Source organism: Micromys minutus, assembly GCF_963924665.1.
Source record: "Micromys minutus genome assembly, chromosome: 14".
NCBI lineage: Eukaryota > Metazoa > Chordata > Mammalia > Rodentia > Muridae > Micromys > Micromys minutus.
In genome coordinates, this window is record NC_137983.1 from 10,453,703 (window position 1) to 10,480,355 (window position 26,653).

The 26,653-nt window shown below is 38.3% G+C and overlaps 1 protein-coding gene across 1 annotated transcript in view; it reads right to left on the reverse strand.

The window, feature by feature from the left end:
* The window catches only part of NEK1 (NIMA related kinase 1), a 133,334-nt gene that overhangs the window by 26,717 nt on the left and 79,964 nt on the right, over window positions 1-26,653 (reverse strand). The window contains exons 26-30 of the mRNA XM_080928742.1: window positions 18,671-18,823; window positions 16,495-16,659; window positions 12,303-12,423; window positions 10,948-11,036; window positions 9,896-10,134 (exon numbers count right to left, since the gene is read on the reverse strand). Of these exons, the coding sequence (XP_080784868.1) occupies window positions 9,896-10,134; window positions 10,948-11,036; window positions 12,303-12,423; window positions 16,495-16,659; window positions 18,671-18,823 (767 nt within the window). The remainder of the gene's footprint in view (window positions 1-9,895; window positions 10,135-10,947; window positions 11,037-12,302; window positions 12,424-16,494; window positions 16,660-18,670; window positions 18,824-26,653) is intronic.

The window sequence follows — 26,653 nt, forward strand, 5'->3', positions numbered from 1 at the left end:
CAGCAACCTTGCTAGATATAAAATTAACTCAAACAAACCAGTAGCCTTCCTCTACTCAAAGGAAAAACACACTGAGAAAGAAATTAGGGAAATGACACCCTTCACAATAGTCACAAACTATATGACAGGGTTGGCAGGATTAATATAGTAAAAATGGCCATCTTTAAGAAAGCAATCTACAGAATGGTATTGGCAGAGGGACAGGCAGGTAGATCAATGGAACAGAATTGAAGACCCAGAAATGAATCCATACACCTATGGTCACTTGATCTTTGACAAATGAGCTAAAAACATTCGATGGAAAAAGGACAGCCTCTTCAACAAATGGTGTTGGCTCAACTGGCAGTCAGCATGTAGAAGAATGCAAATCGATCCATTCTTATCTTCCTGTACAAAGCTCAAGTACAAGTGGATCAAAGACCTCCAGATAAAACCAGGTACCCTGGAACTACTGGAAGAGAAAGTGGAGAAGAGCTTAGAACACATAGGCATAGGGGAAATTTCCTAAACAGAACACCAATGGCTTATGCTCTAAGATTAAGAATCCACAAATGGGACCTCATGAAACTGCAAAGCTTCTGTAATGCTAAGGACACTCACTGTCAAGAAGACAAAATGGCAGCCAATAGATTGGGAAAGGATCTTTACCAATCTTACAACTTATAGAGGGCTAATATCCAATATATATAAAGAACTCAAGAAGTTAGACTCTAAAGAATCAAATAATCCTATTTAAAAATGAGGTACAGAGCTAAACAAAGATTTCTCAACTGAAAAATATAGAATGGCTGAGAAGCACCTAAAGAAATACTCAACATTCCTAGTTACAGAGGAGCAGGGATTGGAGAAAAGATCATCCAGAGACTGCCTCACATGGAGATCCACCCCATATGCAGCCAATAAACCCAAACACCATTGCTGATGCCAAGTAGTGCTTCCTGGCAAGAACCTGATGTGGATGCCTCCTCAGAGGCTCTGCCAGAGCCATACTGATACAGAGGAGGAAACTTAAAACTAATCATCATACTGAACATGAGGACCCAATGGAAGAGCTAAAGAAAAAACTGAAGGAGCTGAAAGGGTCTGCAACCCCATGGGAAGAACAAAATGATCAACTAATTAAACCTACCACAGCTCCCAGGGAGTAAAACACCAACCAATGAGTTTGCATGGAGAGACCCATGGCTCTAGGTGCATATGCAGCAGAGAATGGCATTTTCTGGCATCAATGGGAGGAGAGGCCTTTAGTCCAGAGAAGGCTCGTTTTCCCAGTGTAGGGAACGCCAAGGTGCTGAGATGGGAGAGGGAGGTTGGGAGAGGGAGCACCTTCATGAAGGCAATGGGGTTGGGCAGGGGGATGGGATTGGGGGAAGGGGATAACATATAAAATGTAAATAGAGAAAATATCCAATTAAAAAATATTTAGGACAAGAACACTGATATTACACCTCACACCAGTCAGAATGGCTAAGACCAAAAACTCAGATGACAGTAGATGCTGGTAAGGATGCGGAGAAAGAGGAACCCTTCTCCATTGTTGGTGGGTTTGTAAACAGGTGCAACCACTCTGGAAATCAGGCTGGTGGTTCCTCAGAAATTTGGACATAGTACTTACTACCTGAAGTCCCAGTTATTCTACTCCTGGGCATATACCCCAAAGATGCTCCAACATATAACAAGGAAAAATGCTCTACTATGTTCATAGCAGCATTATTTATAATAGCCAGAAGCTGGAAAGGACATTTATAAACCCAGACGTTCTTCAACAGAGGAATGAATACAGAAATTGTGGTACATTTACCCAATGAAGTACTAAGTACTACTCAGCTATTAAAAACAATGACTTTATGAAATTCTTAGGTAAATGGATAGAACTAGAAGCTATCACCTTGAGTGAGGTAACCCAGTCACAAAAGAATGGGCTATTATGGTATGCACTTACAGATAAGTAGATACTAGCACCCAAAAGCTCTGAATAATCAAGAAACAATTCACAGACCTTATGAAGCTCAAAAAGAAGGAAGGCTAGAAGGTGGATGCCTCAGTCTTTCTTAGAAGGGAGAACAAAACACTCATCGGAGGAAATACAAGGTCAAATAGAGGAACAGGGATCAAAGAAAAGATCATTCAGACAGAGACTGCCTCACCTGGGGATCCACCCCATATGTAGCCACCAAACCCAAGCACTATTGCTGATGCCAAGAAGTGCTTACTGGTAGGATCCAGATATGGATGCCTCCTCAGAGGCTCTGCCAGAGTCGTACAGATAGAGCCGAGCATGCTTGCAGCTAACCATCAGACTGAACATGGGGATGCCAATGAAAGAGCTAGAGAAAGGACTGAAGGAGCTGAAAGGGTTTGTAAACTCATGGGAAGATCAACATTATCAACCAACCAAACCCTCCAGAACTCCCGTAGACTAAAACACCAACCACTGAGCACACATGGAGAGACCCAAGGCTTCTGTTGCATATGTAGCAGAGACAGCATTGTCTGTCATCAATGGGAGAAGAGGCCTTTCGTCTAGTGAAGGCAGGTTTTCCCAGTGTAGGAGAATGCCAAGGCATTGAGGTGGAGAGGATAATTGGGAGAGAGAGCACCTTCATGGAATCAAGTGGAAGGGAGGGGGAATTGGGGTGTGGGGAGAGGGGAGAACATTTGAAATGTAAATACTGAGAATGTCCAATAAAATAATTTTAAAAAAACCATGTACTTTAATGTCTAAAAGGATATTCATAGATTATTAATGTGTATTATGGCAAAAAAAAAAAGATTCATGTACAGAACTTTAAACTCATCAAGATAGGATGGTAGAAGGTTAATAAACACAAATGGACTGCAAATTGTGATTGTAACTGCCCTGATAGCTTTCATAATTGTTATTGTTGTTTATAGCTTATTACTGCAAGAGAAAGAGCCTTTATTGGGGGGATGGTTTTATGCACTGTGCTCAGAGATCTGGTTGTAGTATGAATTTTGACATTATCAAGCAACCACTGTCTCAATGTTGTGTAAAAATTGTTTTCAATCCCCTCTGATTGGTTAATAAAGAGCTGATCAGCCTATAGCTGGTTATGAGAGGAGAAGGAAAGACTTCTGTGTATTGAGAAAGAAAAGAAGGGGTTCATATAAGGAAGAGAGAGATTTGTCTTGAAAGATCTGCAAGGAACAGATCAGCAGGAGTGTCACCATGAGGACAGTGATGGAGCACCAGTAGCCAGGGAAGGACTAAGATGGCAAGTAATGGGGCAGTGCTGGGAAGTAGACAGCCATAGAGGGTTAGAGTCTATGCCCATCTGCCTAAAGCTTGTTGACAAAAACAAGGTCTCAGTGTCAGTTATTTGGGAGATAAAAGGGGCAATAGAAAAGCCCCCCTGAACTGCTTTATAGATATCAAACATTAAAAATGGTTCTGGTTTGAATTGGGGTAAAGGGTTTCAAAAAGAAACAGAGTGAGAAAGACTAGCTAAAAACTAAATAGCTGACATGATTACTGGGTTGACTAAATACATAAGTGACCAGGAGAAAAATGAAGATATAAACTGTGGCCAACATTTAAATAATATTCAAGGCCAGAGATTATTTGTGGAACACCGGCTGGCCAGAAAGGTTCAAGATCTAACCTTGACAAATCAACATTTATCTACTGAGAACTCCTGTTCTCGCTGTGTTGAACTGGCTTTATGGTAAGGTGATGTTATATCTATTCCAGCAAAGCTGAAACATTTTTAGAAGACAATAGATACTAAGCATGTGATAATCATAAGATCAAGTTGTAAATAATTACATTACATGTGAGGGGTAAGATGATATAATCCTAAACAGGAACAGCAAGTTTGTATGCTAAAACAATACTTAGATGACCTTTTTGTTTGTTTTTTAACTGAATGAAATTAATAATTTATTACTATAGAAAGGAAGATGGGCAAACAAACACACGATAAAATCTATTTTCCAGTAACTTATGACCTTGTATTAAGCAGTCTAATATGTATGTGACTGGATACTTAGAAAGGCCAGAAGAAACAAATAACAGTCAAAGGACTGAGGAGAATTACAACACCAAAAGGCCGTCCCACTGCACACATACATCACACACCCACCTACTCTAGCCTATATCATTCCATAGTTGAATACTAACAGGAGCACTAACCACAAGGAAATAAAGATTATTTCCTGCCAAACTTGTCAAAAGAAGTGCAACTCAGAAGGCAATGACTCTGTATCTGGTAGACACAGTCTTTAAAAATGAGAGTGAAATAAAAAGCTTCATATATTGAAAGCAGAAAAACCTATCACAAGCCTGATAGGAAATAGTAACGTGGATTCTCAGGCAAAAGGCAGCATGACAGTAGTTCAGGGACAGGCAGAGGTTCTCAGTCACACAGGTACTGGAAGGGAATTCAAGATATGCTAAAGATTTATTTTGAAAGCACAGAATGATCAATAAATACTTTAAAAAAGAAGTGCATGTAGAAGTTACTAGAGAGGAGATGAAATGCTAAAAATTTTGAACCCAAAATAAAAGAAAAATAGTGAAAAATTTGTTGTTCCGAAAAAAAGAAGTGATCAAGTAGAGAATCAAAAAGCAAAATGGCAGGTGCAGATCCAGTCACATTGATGACATTGTACTGGTGCTTATATTAAAAGAGAACTTTATACTGGTTACAAAGTAAGACCGTAGCAGAGGAGTTGGCTCCCCTTGGTCAAGCTGGTCAAGTGCTTGCTGTGTACTGAGAAGAATCTGAGTTTGGATCTCCAGAACGCACATTAAGCCAGTATGGCTGTCCACATCTGCAGCACGCCGTGGGATGGGACAGAAGACTTCCTGGAAGCCTGCAGGCCAGCCATCCCGCCTGGCATACTGCAGCGGCCAGCAAGAGGACACCTCGCCTAAGGTAGAAGATGACAACTAATACCTGTGCATGTCCTTTGTCCTCATAAGAACTCTTTTTTTTTCTTAATTGAACAACTTTATTTTAAAAAACAAAGATAAATGTACAGATTTTAAGAATTTTTACATAAAAGCATATGAATACATTTTTGTCAGTACTTGATTTTTTTAAAGGTTTGATAGTGTGCATTAAGATCTTACTAGTTACAATGAGCATAATGTACATGTAAAACAAGATGTAACCTGGAATGTCATAAGAGCTCTTAATGTAAATGCAACTGAATGACAATTTCACCATTCTTTCCCAGTACTGAATAAGTAAGTACAAAGAAAACTGGCAAAGCTTTGAAGTCTTACATAACAGTGTCAAAGAACATTTCATCATAGCACCATGTCAATTCATCCAGAGACAAAACAATACTACACGATACTCACTCAGCAGAACTCTGTCATGCACAGAATAAAAACTGGCACTACTGGGAGAAGGAACAGTACATGTATAGATAAAAACGACAAATGTCCCTTAGCAACTGGCAGCTCAAGTATACAGAAAAGCAATCAGGAAAAACACAGGAGTCCTGAACAAAACTATCAACTTATGTGACCTTACTGACATTTAGGGGACACTTCAAGGGGTAGTTTAAGAATACACTTAGAGGGGGAGGAGGGAGGAGGAGGAATGGGGGAGGGGCAGAGAGGGGGCAAGGGGGGAGGGAGAAAGGGAAGGAAAGGGATGTGTAGCACAGGAGCTGCTGCAGAGTCATTAATCAGTTAAGAGAAAAGCTTGGAGAGCATGGTGTCAAGTAAAGCTTAGAAGTAACTACTGAAAGAAGCAGTGTGAAGAAGAGGAAAGGTTCAGGGAGGCACTGTCCTACCAACCGCTGATGCCAACATGAGCAGGATTAGAGAGGAATGGTCGGTAGCTACACAGAATGTCCCTGGAAGTGAGTGCATGTGTAGACTGCAGCCTACTTAACATGTTTAAACACGAGAAACAGCAGACACAGGCAGTGAATGAACAGGGACAAGTGGGCAATCCAGGCTTGCTTCTTACCATGGCATTTCCTAGAACATGGCAGAAATGAGCTACCATAGAGGAAGATGAATTAAACTGTAGTCGAAAACAATGTAGCAGAGCCCTTGAGAAAGGGAACAGGGAATATGAGTTCTCAAGAAAACTCAAATACAAGGAACTTACCACACACAGAACAAGAACAAAAACAACAACAACATCAACAACACCCAAACCTGATTTAGCAGCAAAGACATTTGTAAGAAGTTACAAAACGGCAACCAGCAGATTGGGAAAAGATCTTTGCCAATCTTACATCCGATAGAGGGCTAATATCCAATATATACAAAGAACTCAAGAAGCTAGACTCCAGAGAATCAAATAATCCTATTAAAAATGGGGTACAGAGTTACACAGAGACTTCTCAATTGAGGAATATCTAATGGCCGAGAAGCACCTAAAAATGTTCAACATTCCTAGTCATCAGGGAATTGTAAATCAAAACAACCCTGAGATTCCACCTCACACCTGAGATTCCATCTCACACCAGTCAGAATGGCTAAGATAAAAAACTCAGGTGACTGCAGATGCTGGCGAGGATGTGGAGAAAGAGGAACACTTCTCCACTGTTGGTGGGACTGTAAACTGGTACAACCACTCTGGAAATCAGTCTGGTGGCGCTTCAGAAAATTGGACATAGTACTACCTGAGGACCCAGCTATACCACTCCTGGCCATATACCCAAAAGATACTCTAACACATAACAACGACACATGCTTTATTGTGTTCATAGCAGCCTTATTTATAATAGCCAGAATCTGAAAAGAACCCAGATGTCCTTCAACAGAGGAATGGATACAGAAAATGTGGTACATTTACACAATGGAGTACTACTCAGCTATTAAAAACAATGCTTCATGAAATTCTTAGACAAATGGATGGAAGTAGAAGCTATCCTCCTGAGTGAGGTAACCCAGTCACAAAAGCTAAAGAGCAATGCCGAGTTGGACCACTAGCCTCCATGAACACACATGCACATATTTACAAAGTACATCAACAATCTGATAATGCTTGTCTGCCTTTGTATTTAATACTGAAGAGTGTAAATCGGTTTTGGTAATTTTCATCTTTTAGTGTCTATTATTTAGAGTAAGCAATAAAACTTAAGATTTCTAAGTTTAAGAGGCATATAACTAAATACATCAAAAAAAGCACATTTAACTGAAATTTAAATTAAATCCTAAATGATGTATTCTGAAACACAGTTAAATATTAAAGAATTCTGGCAATTCAATTATACAAAAGAGCAAATAGATAAAAATATTGAAGCTCAGATATAAATAATACAAATTTAAACATTAAATTTAAAAATTAATTTAAAAAATTAATTAATACTTTTAATTTCTCATTGAAGAGATCATTTTAAATAAATTATGATAACAATGCTATTTAGCATACAGAGGAATCAATAGTCCTCATTCTTCATTGAGGCATTGACAGCACAAAAACTATTTTGTGTTTGTACACGTTTGTATTTGTGAGATTGGATATTCTTATCTATTTCCTCCTATATATAACTACATTGCTAGAATGCTTTAAGATTTAAGTGTGTTTCAAACTACATCATTTTGTTTTTCAAATCTAATTCATGTGCATGTGGACATGAGTGTGTAGACCACATGTATACATTAAGTTTCTTTCTTAACTTCTCTTGCCTTTATTTTTTAAGTGTCTCTTACTGACCTGGAACTGACCCATCTGAGTAGACTGGCTGGACAGGAGCGGCAGGAATGCTCTTGCTCTGTTTCTGCAGCACTGGGGCTTCAGGTGGCCACTGCCCTGCCTGCTTTACATGGGTGCTGGGGGTTCAAACTCAGGTTTAAGCTGACACATGAAACACTTTATTGAGGGAACAATTTCCATAGCCCCCAAACTATTTTTTTAAATAGAAATAATATGAATTATAAATTTTAAGTATTACTTATAAAAATTTAATATATAAAAAGGAGGCTCAGTGGCTCATTGACTGCTCTTCTAGACGTCCTACGTTCAATTCCCAGCAACCACATGGTAGCTCACAACCATCTGTCATGGGATCGGATGCCCTCTTCTGGTGTGTCTGAGGACAGCGACAGTATACTCATATAAATAATAAAAAAATTAAATAAAAAAAAACTGATCTTAAAAATTTATAAAATAGACAAAGACAGAGACTCAATGATAGAAATGTATTGTTAAAAATGTGATAAAAAGATAGTCTAACAAAAATCTCAACACCAGTCAGAGTTCTCTCAGAGACTGACTCCCTAAAAACTACAGACCATGAACTGTACTGACCAACATGGCACTTAACCTTAAGGGTGCAGTTGCACACATAGCTTGGCAGTAACCAACAGCTTTCTGGTTGGACTATTCAACAAGAGAGAAATCATATCTGGTAATGGAAAACCATCCAACTACTCATGGCTAGTGAAGGCATGAATCCTGAAAAGAACCTATAATCTCCACTTATTAAACCAGAATAATCCCTAACTCTAGTCTAAATATTTGTCCTTATATTCACAAAGTAAAAATGTAGTCCTCACCTTTCATCAAGGAAGCTTCTCTCTGCAACAGAACAAGACTAACACAGAAATCTACAACCAACCAAAAGGCAGAGTTGTGGAGCCATGTCCCAATGGATAAATCTACAACACAATTCCCATAGCTAATGCTCACAGAACACTGGGGAAGAGGGGACAGAATTAGTTTAAGAGCCAGAGGATATGAGAGTTCTGTAAGAGTATCTTCTAATAATGTCAGAAGCTACAACTATAAAGAGTTACCAACATGATGAACTGAACATGAGATAAACAAAGGTAACAACAAGTGCTGGGCCTAAGTGGATGGGGAAAGCCCAGAAGGCCTTACCCTTACATAAAGAGCTACAGGCAATAAAGAAATCCCAAGAATAATACTGGTCTTCAGGAGGGAAGAGCACAACAATTGGTGATTCAATACTAAATGATAAGCCCTAAAACATATACAAATAATATATAGATTAAGCAGGTTATATTAAAAAATATATACTCATAAACATATATATATATAATAATTAATAAAAAGAGGCCATTAACTTGAAAGAGATAAAGGAAGGGAATTTGGGAGGGTTTGGAGGGAGGAAGGGGAAAGGAAAAATAATGTAATGATAATCTCAAAAGTAAAGGAAGTAATAATTAATAATGATACAGCGACTTAATGGAGTATTTGGTCATTTAAGATAATGAGAAGAAAAAATGGTGGTTACTTCTTAGTAATATCAAAACAATATTTATAATAAATACTGTACCATATACAATAAAAATAGCTACATAAACAATGTATGCAGCATATTTTGATAGGTACACCGATACAAGAATCACATATAAATAGTGTAAGTAAATGAATTTACTAAACCAGAAGAGAGCTTTGCAGGGAAGCAGGAAGGGAAGCTAAAGCTAAGAGAATAAAAGATGGAAACTGTTTCCAGTCTGGAATACACAGTCCTCCTTGTAAAGATGCCTGAGTCACAGTGGTGGCAGGAGTCCAAGGAGCTATCAGGAAAGGATTTACACTTCTCCCTCTGCCCTCAACAACAACCACAAAAAAATCACAGGAACACCAAGGTTGCAGAAACCAGCTGTGTTCTTTCACCTGAAGTATTTTCAGCGTTGATGGGGGACCTGGATGTGGTAGTTCAAAAAATAGTTCCTCGACCAGCAACTCTGAGTGCCTGGGGTAAACTCTGCATTACTCCCCAAATAGGATATTCACTGGGAGAGCAGCCATAGCTCCATAACTATTAATCAGTAACACTGAAGAGAATCCTAGCCTAATTGGGGATTTTTGTTGCTTTTGCTTGTGTTTTTGTACTTGTTTGGGTTTTGAATCAATTAAAACCCAACTCTGGCAATCAAGCAATGCTATCAGTGGAGAGAGAGAAGGCATTATGTATCTGAGACCACACTTGCCTTTGGGTTGTTTGCATCAAACAGACCAGTTGAAAGTCCAATCAGTAAAGAGTTCTTGCTTTTAGCTTTCGGTGGAGAATCAGAGTGACATCGAATTGGAACTGGTTCTTCTGATGAACAATGAATTGATTGAACTAAGTTCAATTCCTCGGAATGAAGCACTTTCTGGAAAAACAATTCTGGCTGTACTGACTTCTCTGCATCACACCCAGACTGTGGAGAACCATCTACTGCAGGTTCTGTGGAATACAGACACAATTACAAAATAGCACTTAAAATTCTAAATATCAACAAGTTTTATAAACTATTTAACATGGACTCCATCCAAGGGGTGGAGAGAGAGAGTTGGCTTAATGGTTACAAGCACTTGCTATTCTTGAAAGGGACCTGTGTTTGGCTCTCAGGACCTATAGAGCAGCTCAAAAACATCTGTGACTCCAGTCCCACTCGATCTGACGGGCTCTTCTGGCCTTCATGGGTATCAAGACTACATGTGGAATACATAATTGTATATATATTCTCAGGTACATAAAATATTTTAATTAAAAAATGAATTCCATCATAAAACAACCTCGTACCAGGGAAACAAAATCAAACTATACATGGAAGTATACTAAATATTACCTCATAAATAATCTCTAAGAAAATATAGTATTTTATTTTCAGGATTTAATAGATGCTTTCATTTTACTAGAAGTTTTAAAATATAGAAAGTCAAAGAAATATTAAAAATTCAGTTTAGATAATCATTTTTCAGTTTATTTATGCAGAGTAGAAAATCATTTGTATTGTCTTATATTTTAACTAATAGTATTTTAAAAGAAACCAATTTATTCGCTGCCCCTAGTATATTAATTGTATATTAATATACTATGTATATTAATTAATGTATTATACTAAGTATGTAACTAATATATTAATTGTGATTCTTCTCATTTTGAGCAAAATAACTCACCAAAAAGTTACCTGCTTATGTTACCACGGTCCTGGGCTGTAGTGCAGAGTTGTGTTCTCTAGGCCTATTTTATTTAAAACAATTACAATGACTTTACCTATACGATCCTTACAGGACTGGTCCATAGTCCCTGGGATTCTGTCTTCACACACTTCATTCTGCTGCACAGCAGTGTTATCTTCCAACCTTCCACAGACAAGTAAAACAAAGCAAACAAACACCACACAGTTTATTAGAAATAAAAGCTCTCGTATAACAAAAACAAAACCCACATCTACTAGTATCCTCTGCTTCCTTGTCCAAGTATTTTTCTCATTTTTATATATTACTTTCTCTTATAAACACAACACATTTTCTACTTTGAGCAAAAGCAAACTCACCAATTATTAATCACTAATCACTTATCATTCTGAAAGCTGATGGCAGTAGACTCTTCATTTGAAGAATGACTAATTTTTAATGCAATTTACCTAAAATTATAGCTTTATGTTTCAAAAGCAAACACAGCTACTTTTGCAAAAATGCTTTATGTAAATTACTTGTTGAAGCACCACAATATACAGCATCAGTAAATATGAAGTAGTAGAATTACTGAGTCATCTTACATCTATATAATGGAATATTTATATGTGTCTATATATATATAATGAACCTTTATACATTAATGTGAGAAAACTACCCAGACTATGAACTTTTTACAAAATATTTATTTTATATTCGTGTGTATATATGTGTGTGTGCATGCATGCATGTGCACATACATGAGTTTATGTGTGTACATTACAAGTATACAAGAACTCTCAAAGGACAGAAGAGGGTGTCAGTTATGCTAAAACAAGAGTTACATGCAAGGGCAGCAAGCCCTCTTAACCACTGTACTATCCCCCTGGTCCCCAGACTATTGACTTTTATAAAAACAAGCAAGGTGAGAACGGAGATGGCTCAGTAGTGAAGAGATCTTGCTATTCTTTCATGAGGACCAGGGTCTGGATCCTAGCATGCATATGGGTAACACATAAGCTCAGGTTCCAAGGGATCTAATGTGCCTCCCTGCCTCCACAGTACCTGTGCACACACATGTGAGCATACACTTGCAAAGACACACAGATATAATTTTTAAAAACTGAAAAGATGGAAAGTGTTGAATATCGTATACTAGCAACTGTATTTGAAATGGGCTGAATTCTATTTTATCTATACTTACTCAAAATTATCTGCAGAGAATTATCAGAAATTGGATGAAAGGCAATATAGGCTGGTAAGACATTTATTGTTTATTGTCATATACTCTGTGATTTCTGACCCATGTGAATAGCTATTATGAAGTCAGATTTCCTTATATGGTATTAATATATGAAGTTATTAAACTAGAATATTAGTTCATGCAGCACTGCTTACTAAACAGCTTACTAAAGGGACTGAGCCTTGCGAAGTAAAAAAAAGACAACTTACTCAGTTTCCTTAGCTGCATCCTCCTCTCTAGTCCACACATCATTAATCACAGGTGGCAAATTCCCATCTGAGGGTATGCTACTTGGCTCTTGTAGAACTTCTGTTTCCAAATCATCAGGTTCTTCAAACCAAATCAGATATCAGAGGAAAGTTTGCTTGAAATGGACTGAATAACTTTCTGTAAGTTATCACTATACTTAGCTTAACTAATGCTAATTATACATAGACCAATCAGCTTTAAGATTTCTGTGATAGTCCTGTAGCATAGTCACTTCTGAAATGAAAAGACTAGTCCTTTCATCTTTCTGGTATAACACAAATATTGATTACTGTGTACAATACTCCTCATTACATAAAATGTATGCCTTACCAAAATCATAGCATTATGTAAATTAGTTTAAAGGGATCAAAACTAAGGAATAAAGATATCTGCTGTTACAGTATGGAAAAATAGACTGTGATACGAATGATTAGTAAGAAAACGGTAATCTGTAAAACCTAATTTTTAGCAAACACACACACACACACACACACACACACACACACACACACACCCCAATATAATTACTTGGACTTTTACAATGGCCTAGAAAAGAAGTGGAGTATGCTAAATCTATTTTCATTTATATCCTCAAATAATTAATAGCTATAGGACTATCCCTGTTTTTCTAGCAGTCTTCAAAAGAGATTTCATGTATGTTTGTACATGTATGCATATATGCGAGGTTGGGTGAACATGTGCAGAGGCTAGACGAGAGCCAGATCCCACAGAGCTGAAGGTACTGGTGGTTGCCGGATGCCAGGCACACTGTGTAGGCACTAGGACCCAAACTCTGGTCCTCATGATTACTGCTTAACTGCTAAGCCTTCATTCCAGCATCATCTCTTTTTCCTGTCTGAGATCTTATTCTATCTTACTTAATTCAGTATCATTCTCACTTTTCATAGAATTGAGTCACACTTTTCTTGTTTATATTTACATTTCTAATGACTTGACTGTGACCTACTGTGAAAGACAAGAGACATACAAATTTTAATAATTCTTATGTGTTGCTCATATGAATGTTTTTGGTCATTCCTACACAGTAATCACTGAGCGGAAAGAACCAATTTTGGTTTTTAGTATGAAGTTCTGTTCTTGTCAAACAGAGAAAAGGAGGTAGTGGTAAATGCTTTCGCTGTTTCTACAAAGGAGATGACACAAGTTTTCCTTCAGGAATGAATTTTATCAAGAGAAAAGGCCTCAAGATAATGGGAAACATGATTAGGCTTCGCCACAGGAACACATTAAAAAGGACAGCACCTTCTATCAGATAATGTGAAGGAGGAGGTCCTATGGGGGACAGTTTTCCCTGTAGAACCTAGCAAGAAGTTTTATTAAGAGGTACAGCTTAAAGGAAGAGACAGACAGCTGTCCTAGACAAGATGACAGATGGGTGCAACTCTACAGAAGTCCCCTGTTGGGAGCTGACAGATTAAGAAATTCCCTTAGCCATTTTACATAGATTTCAGCCTAGGTTTCTGTTTCCCATGAGAGAGGCCTTTTCCCAGAAATTAGGTGATCTCACTTTGGTCAGGTAGCTAGGTGAGTAGAACGGTCACCCAGGCAATGAATCCTGCTTGGCAGAACATTTTCTCCTGCACCTGGGTCATCCCTTCCCCATGAAATTCTCCACAAAGGGTATTGTGAAAAATCCTTTAGCTGGAAAGTTCCCTTAGTTCCACGCCTTACTTTCCCATGGCTTATTCCCTTCTTCTACCTGTATAAAACTAGCATGTGAAAAATAAACAAAAATTTCTCAGCTTGATCAGACCACTTGACTTGCTATCCTTCTTCGTGCCTCTTGTCTCTCATTCTCTCCTAGGTGATCCTGGCTTCCCGTTGCCTGTCCTCTAAACAAAGGGAAGTATCTGACTTCTATATCCTTCCAGAGGCTGGTACAAAGCTCTACATCACATGATAGTTCAACACAGCCCACTGACAGCATTGAATAGCCACATACAGTGTAGCTCTATGACTTAGGGGTGGTAAAACCACAGCACAGATTGCTCCTGAACTCTTTGTCCCCGATGAAGAACTGCAGGGAGCAAAGCCTGATCTCTTCAGGCTGTGGGGCTGAGCTTTGGAGTCATCAGCTGCCAAAAGAGGCAGGTCTACAATCTAACAGTTCCTTACTGATCTCTAGCTCTATTAAAACCAACTTACTTTATTCTATGAGCTCAATTTGTGCTTAAAATACATACTGTAGAACTCTTTGCAGGAAATGTTAAGCTTGCCAATCTAGGTTATAGTCTTCATTACATGCATATATTAATTGGTTTTATTTATTCTTAAAATTTTTATTCTTAATGTTTAAGAAGTGTGCAATATACTGTCTTGTTTAAGCTACTATAATAAAGTATCAGAATAGGTGGCTTAAATAGAAATTATTTTTGCTTAGCTGCACAAGTCAGAGAATCTAGTATTAGGATACCAGCACAGTAAGTTCTGGAGAAAGATGTTTTCTTCTGGGTACCCTGACAGCCTTTTTCTTCCTGTATTCCTAGCATGACATAAAAGCTTGTTTTCTGGCCTCTTCTTAGAAGGATACTAATGTCATTCATGAGAGTTCACTGTAATTCAAAACTTAATTGTTTTCAAATACACAGGGATTTAGATTTCAATGTATCCATCTTTTGAGGAGCACAAACATTATTCTTTAACATTCACTATTAACCATGTTTCTAGATCTTATACTGTGAGGAGTGAAATATGGCTGCACGAAGCAGTCTCTGATGGTCTTGTTTTGCAGAAGGCACTGTTTTACCTTCACAAGTGAAACACAATGAAAGTGATGCTACCCCAATTCATGACTGGATGGTTAAGAAAACTGGTAGCATCTAGTTGGTATCTGGAGGTTAGGGGCATCAGAAGAGATGCTCATCTAGCTCAGAAGAGCCCCATGGCAATTTTCTGAGACTAGATCACCTTGTATGTAGAAGGAATGTAGTAATTTTTAATTACTGAGCAGACTGGTAGGTTAAAAATGGCTGCAGGTTCTTTAATACTCTTCCCCTTGAAAAGCAGGCCTGGTTCCCTACAGTGAGTTGACTTTGTGGGTTTGTGACAGCTATGAACAGAAATGCCAATGGTCCCAGTTCAATTCCCTGGTTAAATGTAAAGAACATAAGCAACAAATAAACAAACAGAAGCAGAAGCAGTCTTTGCTGTAGCACCCAAGATGGCTAAAGATTCGTCAGAACTTCTCCCTTTCAGAGGGGACTTCTGCTTCCCCCACCCCAGAATCTGAGTCATCAGAGTGAAGCACAGAAGACGAGAAGAATAGGGGCTGGAGAAATGGCTCAGCAATTAAGAGCACTGGTTGTTTTCTAGAGGACCCACGTTCAATTCTCAGCATCCACATGGCTCTCAAAGGGGGAGGGAGAAAAGCCTATGTTACTAAGTATCTGAGGTGTACCTTCCAAGGGACAGAAGAGCCACAAGTAGTCTTACTGATCGCTTAGGCAAAGACACAATGTATTAGAAAAATCATAAGCCATGACTAAACTCAGTTCCTTGATTCATAAAATAACGAAATAGGAGGGCCTGTTCCTAGTGTGCAGGGCCACACATGCCTGAAGGTTTAGAACACCAGCAGTGACACCAGGTCTCTGCATTCTAGGAGACCAGCCTGGCCCATGTAACAAAAACCTTGAACATCCTTAATCTTGAAAACAAAAATAGGCTCTGCCAGAGCCTTACTGATACAGATAAGAATGCTTGCCGCTAACCATCAGACTGAGCACGGGAACCTTATTGGGCATCACTGGGAGGGGAGGCTCTTGGCCCTGTGAAGGCTCATTTCCCCATTGTAGGGAATGCTAAAGTACTGAGGTGAGAGTGGGTGGGAGGGAGGGAGGGAGGGAGGGGAAGCATCCTTATAGAAGCAGTGGGAGGGGGAATGGGAAAGGAAGGAACTAAAAAAGGGGATTAACATTTTAAAATATAAATAAAAATAAATATTTTATCCAATAAAAATGTAAAGGAAAAGACAACAACAAAAAATAAAATCAAAAACAAGAAGAAAAAAAAGCCACAGTTATAGTAAGCCTAATTCAAGATAATTACTCAAAAATATACACAGATTTTGAGGATAAGGAAAAAATTTCAGTATCAAATGCAACTTAGCTAATTAAAATCATTATAACAAACCTTCCACATTTCCTTCTGATGCTGGTGAAGACTCCTTAGTAAACTTTGGACTTTTTGCTTCAGTAGAATCAACAGTAGCTGATGGGTTTATTTCTTTTGCAATACACTGCAGATTCTCTTCTCCAGTGAGTAAGGGTTTGACGTTCTCCTCCTCAGCAGAAATCTCTGCAGAAGGAAAAGAATGAAAAGTCTACTGCTCTCAAAAGGTCTCGAGTTTACTCGCAATGACATTTAGAGCAACAAGCAACAAAACCCCCAACATGTATTGTTGCAACAAGTAGTCACTGATGTGATCTTATACACCAGGAACTAAATACGAGTTAAAATAATGTGGCAGACAAATTTCATTTCAAAATGACCTCTAGATTGGTTAACACAGTTTGCCTGGTCATTTTTTTTTTTCCTTCTTGGGTAAAATTAATATACCTGTATTAGAATCAAACTTTAAAAATTATTAACCACCTGTTTTTTTCATAATAGCAGCTGATACTTAACTTCTAATTTGTTATAAATTCTGCACACCTTGGCTGTTTCCAGTAAAGAACTGTTTATCATATAACAGCTGCCTGTGGCTATCAAATGTCATCATTCCTGTGTGACTGTTGAACCTTGTGGCAGCCTCTGTATCAACTCCCTAAAAAGCAATTCTGTTGTAGGTAGATGATTTTATATACACAATAAATAATCTTGCCAATATGTGGACATCTCAGCTCAGTGAACTATTCTCAACCTCACTGTCTTAGTCTTAGTAAGCCATGCCTTGGAGACCTTATAAATTCTGGTGTCTCAAAAGTCCCAACTTTCAGAATCCCCATTTCTAACCTTCAGTGCTGTTTCTTACCCATCTCCCTCTACTATAGTATTTCTAAACAAGGTCTCACCATGTGGCCTTTGCTGGCCTGGCATTCCCTACCCAGACCAGGTTGACCTTGAACTCACTGCTCTACTTGCCTCTGGTTCCCAAGTACTGCGATTAAAGGCATTGACCAACACGCCTATTCTAGCTTTGTAAAAATTTGATTTTCCATAAATTTGAAGGAAAAAGAGGAGGGGTTATATTGAAATGGTTTGAAGGAGGGAAAGGAAAGGCAGAAATATTATAATTAAATTATAATCTTAAAAAACTCATTTTGCAAGTATATAATGACCTATCCTGACATACTTTCTCTAGAAGTATATTAGAAGGATTTTCACCCTTCTAAAAGCTATCATTAGAATCATTCTTTTTCATACACCCCCATATTATTAAACTTACTTCATTGTACTCATGTGAAAAACCCTAAAATCAATCCAATTTCTGCATGTCTGGGTGACGTGACTGATGTATGCCTGGCGTGACTGGAGAACAAGAGCAGCTGTTAAGAGACCCAATTTTGATGCATTACTTCTTTCTATGGTTTAGATATAGACGGCCCGAGTGCCCCTGAAGGTACTTGTTTCTGAGTATGGCGATATTAAAGAGTGGTAGAGACCTTTAAGTGGGAAGTCAGTGAGGACACTGCTTTCATGACTTATGGCTATGACTTTCACCTTTAGTTAGGAAGTAACAAGCTCCTTTTGCCTTTAGGAACATACACACAGGCTCTTTTCAGCCTATTTCTCAGCATCAAGCTGACCGCTCCAGAACATGTCAATATCCTCATGTTCTACAAGTTTTATGCTAAACCTCGAGGAACAACAGAGAAAAGTAATTCAAAAGGTAACACACATGCCCAGACCCTGCCCATGTCTGGATTCAGTTCTATCTTTGTGAACATCTGCACACACGGTTGCTCTTCCTCAGGTGCTGCTGTGACACCTAAACACCTGAGATTCACGGATCTAGTATGTCCCTTTTGTCTCATGACAGAAGTCCCTTCCAGTTCCAGAATAATGATACACAAATTTACCAGACATTATTTGTGCTCAATTCAATTCCTGAGGCTCTTTCAAAGATACAGCAGAAATCTTAAGAACTGTTTCAATGTTTCCGTCATGGAAACCATGCATGGACTTTCCAGCTCCCTCACCCAGGATTCCTTCTTTTAGCTTCCTGTTTAGATTTTATTCAGGTCTCATTGAGTCACAACTCAAGATTCCTTTATAACAATCACCACCAAGATGGTTAAATAATTCCACACAATAAAGGAAGACACCTTAACACACTAATCTTTATACTATTTGGTTTTATGCTTACCACTTTTAAGAGGAGTGTTTTCGAGTAGTTCTGTCTGTAGCTGTAACTCAGCTTCTCCAAGTATCTTCAGCACAGAATCGGTGGGGCTTTTTCCCCAGACTTTTCTTGGAGAGCCATTAGAATCTAACTTAATCACCTCTCCCACAGTATGTTCTGTGAGGAAAGAAATATAGAAACATAATCCTCAAAATATAGTAATTTATTGTTTAGTACTTTAATTACTATTATCCAAATCAGGTGCTTCATGCTAAAATCTAATATAAAAATAAATTGTTAGGTAAATATACATATGGGATAATAGGAAAAAACAGTCTAAGAAAATATACCTTACTTTAGTTTATATATCATAAGCAAACAACTAACATATCCTTTTTACAATAATAATAATAATCCTGGATAACTAAATTAAATAAAATTTAGCAACGCAAAAATATCCAATATTCAAGTCTTCAGAATATTTGGTAATAAAACTTGAAGACAAGGGCTAGAAAGATGGCCAGTGATAAGAGAACACGATGCCCTTCCAGAGGAACCAGGTTCATTTCCTAGCTCCCACATGATGGTCCACAAACATCTATAACTCCAGCTTGAGTAGATCTTATGGCCTCTTCTAGCCTATTCAGACCCCAGGCACCAACTGATGAACATACATATATTCAGGCAAAACATTTACACAAAGTAAATAAAATAATAAAAGCTCAAATATAATATATATACCTAAAAGTAATATATTACAGAGTATACATTAATATGGCCTTATGATTATAGCCCACAAGAAAGATTTTTTAATTTACTTTAAATTTTAATTGGACAAAATCTGGATTTACATTTCAGATGTTATCCCCTTCCCCTAATCCCACTCCCAATCCCATTGCCTCCATGAAGGTGCTCCCTCTCCCAAGCACCTTCTCCCACCTCAGCACCTTGTCATTCCCCTAAACTGGGGAATCAAGCCTTCACTGGACTAAAGGCCTCTCCTCCCATTGATGCCAGAAAATACCATCCTCTGCTGCATATGCACCTGGGGACACGGGTATCTCCATGCAAACTCACTGGTTGGTGTTTTAGTCCCTGGGAGCTGTGGTGGGTTTGGTTAGTTGATCAATTAGTTCTTCCCATAGAGTTGAAACCCTTTCAGCTCCTTCAGTCCTTTCTCTAGCTCCTTCAATGGAGTCCTTCTGTTCAGTCTAATGGTTAGCTGCAAGCATCCTCCTCTGAATCAGTATGGCTCTGCCAGAGCCTCTGAGGAGGCATTCATAGCAGGCTCCTGCCAGTAAGCCCTTCTTCGCATCAGCAATAGTGCGTGGGTTCTCCCTTCTAAGAAATACCGAGGCACCCACCTCTGGCCTTCCTTCTCTTTGAACTTCATAAGGTCTGTGAATTGTTTCTTGGGTATTCCTAAATTTTTGGGCTAGTATCTGCTTATAAGAAGTGTTCTTTTGTGACTGGGTTACCTCACTCAGGATGATAACTTCAAGTTCCATCCATTTGCCTAAGAATTTCATGAACTCGTTTTTAATAGCTGAGTAGTACTCCACCGTGTATATGTACCACAATTTCTGTATCCATTCCTCTGTTGAAGGACATATGGATTCTTTCCAGCTTCTGGCTATTATAAATAAGGCTGCCATGAACATGGTGGAACATGTGTTCTTGTTAGATATTAGAGTTTCTTTTGGGTATATGCCCAGAAGTGGAATAGCTGGGTCCTCAGGTGTCCAATTTTCTGAGAAACCACCAGACTGATTTCCAGAGTGGTTGTACCAGTTTACATTCCCACCAACAAGTGTTCCTCTTTCTCAACATCCTCACCAGCGTCTGCTGCTACTTGAGTTTTTGATCTTAGCCATTCTGACTGGTGTGAGGAGAAATTTTAGGGTTGTTTTGATTTGCATTTCCCTGATGACTAGGGATGTAGAACATTTCTTTAGGTTCTTCTCAGCCATTCAGTATTCCTCAGCTGAGAATTCTTTGTTTAGCTCTGTACCCCATTTTTAATAGGGTTATTTGATTATCTAGAGTCTAGCTTCTTGAGTTTTTTGTAAATATTGGATAATAGCCCTCCATCAGATGTAGGATTGGAAAAGATCTTTTCCCAATCTGTTGGTTGCCATTTTGTCCTTTTAACAATGTCCTTTGTCTTACAGAAGCTTTGCAATTTCATGAGGTCCCATTTGTCGATTCTTGATCTTAGAGCATAAGGCCATTGGTGTTCTCTTCAGGAAAATTTCCCGTGACTATGTCTTCTAAGCTCTTCCCCACTTTCTGTTCTATTAGTTACAGTGTATACCTGGTTTTATGTGGAGGTCTTTGATCCATTTGGACTTGAGCTTTGTAAAAGGAGTTAAGAAAGGATCGATTTTCATTCTTCTGCATGCTGACTGTACCATTTGTTGAAGAGGCTGGCCTTTTCCCATAGAATGTTTTTAGCTCCTTTGTCAAAATTCAAGTGACCATAGGTGTGTGGGTTCATTTCTGGGTTTTCCATTTTATTTCATTTATCTACCTGCATGCCACTCTAGCAATGCCATGCAGTTTTTATCACAACTGATCTTTAATACAGCATGAGATAAGGAATGGTGATTTCCCCCTGGAAGGTTTTATATTGTTGAGAATAGTTTTTGTTATCCTGGAATTTTCTTATTATTCCAAATGAATTTGCAAATTGCTCTTTATAACTCTCTGAAGAATTGAGTTGGAATTTTGATGGGGATTGTAGTGAATCTGTAGATTGCCTTAGGCAAGATGACCATTTTTACTATGTTGATCCTTCCAATCCATGAGCATGAGAGATCTGTCCACCTTCTGACGTCATCTTCAATTTCTTTCTCAGAGACTTGAAGTTCTTTTTTTTTTTTCTTTCTACTTTGTAACTGATTTACTTTACTTCAGAAACAATGGATGTCGTTACTTTTTTGTATTTGCTCATACACATTTTACAGAACAGAACAATTCATGGTAGCTGAAAGAAACTTTCTTTAACTAAGACAATACACAAACCAAAGTAAAATGCCCATGGCCCCTGTGCTCCTCACTGTGCCAGAAACCAGAAGAGTTTCTAATGGTACCCCATGTGCAGTTAGTTAAACGTGCATTATTAAGAAGAAAACAAGAACATTTCTCTCAACAGATGTCATCTTCAAAATGCATTAAACTGTTCTACTTTGTAATTGATTTACTTTAATTCGGAAACAATGGATGTCCTAACTTTCTTCTATTTGCTCTTCCACTTCTCAAAAATACCAGAACAATTCACTGTAGCTGAATGAAACGTTCTTTAACTAAGACGCTACTCAAACCAAAGTACAACGTGCTTACCCATGTGTTCCTCACTGTGTCAATAAACAGATAATTGTTTCTAATGTTAATTCATGTACAGTTAGCATTAAAACTTTATCCAGTGGTAAAGTTGACTCTTTAAGAAAAAACAAGAACATTTTTCTCAATTGGCATTATCTTCAAAATGCATTAAACTACTTCTTTGTAACTGATTTACTTTAGTTCGGTAACAACAGATGTCATTACTTTCTTGTGTATGATCTAACCCTAACCCCCAACTCTAACCAACACTAACCATAACCCTAACTAACCCTAACCTGATTCACCCAAATCCTGACAAACCCTAACTCCTAACCCCAACACTGATACACTAACCCTGATAACCCTAACAACCCTAACTCCCTCCTAACCCTAACCTAACCTTTAAACCTAACCCTAAGCCCTAACCCAAACCTAACCTAACCCTAATAACTCTAAACCCTAACAAACCCTAATAACCCTAGTTCCTTAACCCTTATCCTGACTAACCCTAACCCTGACTAACCCTAAACCTAACCCCTAACCCGAAACCCTAACCCACTAATTTTTAAATGTGGGAAAATGAAGTGTAGTTAAAATCTCTATCCAGCTAAGTTGTGAATTATAAAACAATGATGGCTACCTACATAGTCAGTAGTCCTTTTATAGATAGGAATTTTAACACAGTACACTAAGGCCTAAACATGTGACCTATGAGTCTGACTTTCCCAGCTTTAAGTCTATATAACTCACAGAGATAGTAAGATTTCTTCATTGACAGTCAAAGTTATATCTTAACTCCCTTGTAACATGTTATATTAAGAACTGTTTGAACCCTTGTTATCTACTGAATCACCCTGTGATCTGAAAAAGAATTCCTGTTAGGCCACCCAAATCATAAACATGGCTAATGTTAGGATTCTTGACCCAATTATTGTAAAATTCTTTTCTGGGGCCTAATCCAAAATTCCAGTTTCCCCGAAAAAAAGTTCACTGAATGAACTCAGGACGACACATGCAGAAGCATGGAGGTATCTTCCCTTCCAACTCCTGCTGCCACTGACAGGCTAAGCTAGACCTCCATATATTCCAGCTTTTATCTTTCTATACAGTGAATCTCATGTACAGTGGAAAAGCATTCACCTGTCAATAAAAAGCCTATGGCCAATGAGTGAGGCAAGAAATGGACGGTGGGACACCTGAAAGAGGGTGAGAGGAATTCTGAGAAAAATAGTCAGACTTAGAAATTCACCTGGGCACAGAAGACAGTTGCATTAAACTGAGGACCAGGTAACCAGCCATGAAGTGGGACTTAAACTAGAATAAACAGGATAATGAAGTTATGAGCTAGTCCAGGAACAGGCCTGAGTCTATAGCCTAAACACTTATTTATAAATATAATTAAGTCTATAATTAGAGTTGGTATTTTGGGAAACAAAGAGGCTAGGTGGAAAACCCCAAGGTTATCTCTCTCAAGTGGTAACACTGCACGTCTGTGCCTCCTTGGGTAGTAGTTTAAAATACTGATAGATATTGCCCTGAGGAACTGTTGCACCAATTTCTACTCCCACCAGCAATGTGAGGATGTCCTAACCCTTCCCAATAGCAAAATCCTCATTCTCCCACACAACTTTGCCCTAGTACCAAGGACTGAACTTGTCATATGCAAATGCTCTAATACTCAATACACCCTCATTCAAAGAAGACTGTGTAGCTCTTCTCTGTAACAGAGTTATTGAAAGGAGATAATCAACGAAGTTACAAAGGCTTGAAAGCAACCAAAGATCAAAGATTTCAAAGTCAGCTTTGGTTTATGAATTATTCGTCCATACGATTACTTAATGATTTTGTAAACATCAGATATTCATGGGAAGAATCTGTTATTTTAGATCTCTTTACTATCTACATTCCTTATCATGTGTGTGACTGTCCAGTTGCACAGAATGGAACAGCACTCCCCACATATAATAAATATGTCCACCTTACAGAGTGATTCCAGTAGTGGTTTCAGCAAATTGGTAACTTTTCTATTACTCGTTTGGTAGAGGAATTCATGCTTATGAGTTCTCTGAGCCTCTCCCATCAGGAGTCAGTCCACATATGAGCTCATTCCTCACATAGCCTTAATATGTAACTTTTCTAAATATATTGAGGTTGAAATAGATTTTTGGATGGGGTTCAAATGCTAGATACAGGTTCTACTGTATACCTTTCTCCAAAGCTGGTACTAGACAATGGTTTTGGTTACTTTTAAATTCCTATCAAAATCATCCAGAAAGTCCAAATTACAGAATAGTTGTGTTTAGTTATTAATCATACAAGATAAATCATGTAACTTTAGAATTTTAAAGTGATTTTTAGTATTTTTGTAAGTATTTTCATAATTTGACTAGAAAGAAAAAAAGTTAAAAATTAGGGCTAGAGGTATAACTCAGTTGGTAGAGTACTTACTAGCATGCATGAGGCTCAAAGTTTAATCCCCAGCACTTCATAAAATTAAAACGGTTCACGTGCCTATAATCCTAACACAAGAATATCATTGGCAGCAGTGGTGCACACCTTTAACCCCAGCACTCTAGAGGCAGAAGGTGGATCTGAGTTCAAGGTCAACCTGGTCTACGAAGCAAGGACACAGAGAAAACATGTTCTGGAAGACATTTAAAACAAATCCTGGCTACAAACCAAGTTCCTAGTTAGAATGGTAAGGAGCAGGACCTGAACCCAAGCAAGATCCTTCTGAGTATCTCCAAAGAGATTCACTCGATAGGCTATGTTCCTCTATAGTACCTTGACTAAGATACCATCTGAAAGATACTTTATTAGGATTTAGGATGTAGCATAAAGGGGAACAGCTAACAGGTTCCAAGATCTAATGGGAATGTGAAGCTTCACAGCATTAGGATGGCTGTTCTTATAGTACAAAAGTTTGCTGAGATGTATAAAAGTCTTTGGGTCTGCCTAAGCCTGCTATATGATTTTTTTAATTCAAAGTTCTTTATAATCAACTTTTAATTAAAGTGGTTAAAGCTGGATGAAAAAGGAATAAAATTCAGAACTGAAAGTTCTTTGATATGTAATGAAGAGTGCCAAGTAATGCTAGTGGAAAAGAAAATTTCTGGAACAACAACAACAAAACTGGAAAAACTGAATACCACTTTTAAAAAAAAATCAATCTCTTTAAAGCAATGGGAGAAAACCAGGCAGGGTTGGTGGTCAGTCTGAGTTGAAGGGACAGAACTTGAGTCTAAGGAAGATACAAAGGCTAGTGTCTGTCAGAAAGAGTATGAAAAGCTAGGACACATACAGAGAAAACAGATTTCACAAAGCTGATGCATGTCATTAGTTGAACACTGATTTTGCACATCATGTGCAAAGAAATCCTTGTAGTCTTGAGAGAGACCACCCAAAAGGAAGGGAGAAGTAAGACGTGGAACTTATGAAGAGCCAGAAATACGTCTTATTTCCATCAGCGACAACAGAAATACTTATAATTCATGAACGAGCCATTAGGCAGATTGTTCAGAAAGGTTGTTGACTCAGTAGAAGGAAAAGATTAGCCATAGACTAAACACTGTTTGATCCCACTTAACAGAGCTTAGGAAGAATATCTGCAAGGATCAAGATATTCATAACTAACTTAACTGTATTCCAGAACAAAGGTCAAGAATAATGCTAGAAATATAAAAAAAATACATATGTCATAAATTAAAATTTAGTGTTAGTCCCTAAATAAAAATAATCAAGAATAATCAAGAATAGTATAATCACCCAATCAAAACCAATGTCTAAATGACAGAGATGATGAGACTGTTTATTGGAGAAGGACACTTATAGAGGTTAACATATACTGAATTCTATTGGTTCAACAAACTAAAGATTGGCATGGGAGTGACACCTAAGGAACCGTAGCCTGGTACATAGTTCAAGTATAGAGTGCTTGCATAGTATGTAGAGGCCCTGAGATTGACCCCATCACACAAATAAGAGGGAATGAAAGAATGAAGAGGAAGAATGAGGAGGAGAAATATTGATACCAGACTTGTAGGAGGGAAGACCAAAAAGAAAAAAGAAAAGAAAAAAAAAAAAAACAGGAAAAATGACAGCCAAGAATATTCCTAAACTGGTAACAGCTATGACTCACAAATGTAAGAAATACAAGCCAAACAGTAGGAGAGATGTGATAACAAGGTGTTACCACCAAACTCTCTGACATCAGGCCTTTAGGAGAATAAGTAGCTATACACTGCACACACAGGAACAAGAGGACAGGCATACACTGCACACACAGGAACAAGAGGACAGGCATACACTGCACACACAGGAACAAGAGGACAGGCATACACTGCACACACAGGAACAAGAGGACAGGCATACACTGCACACACAGGAACAAGAGGACAGCCATACACTGCACACACAGGAACAAGAGGACAGCCATACACTGCACACACAGGAACAAGAGGACAGCCGTACACTGCACACACAGGAACAAGAGGACAGCCGTACACTGCACACACAGGAACAAGAGGACAGCCGTACACTGCACACACAGGAACAAGAGGACAGGCATACACTGCACACACAGGAACAAGAGGACAGGGATACACTGCACACACAGGAACAAGAGAACAGGCATACACTGCACACAGAGGAACAAGAGGACAGGCATACACTGCACACAGAGGA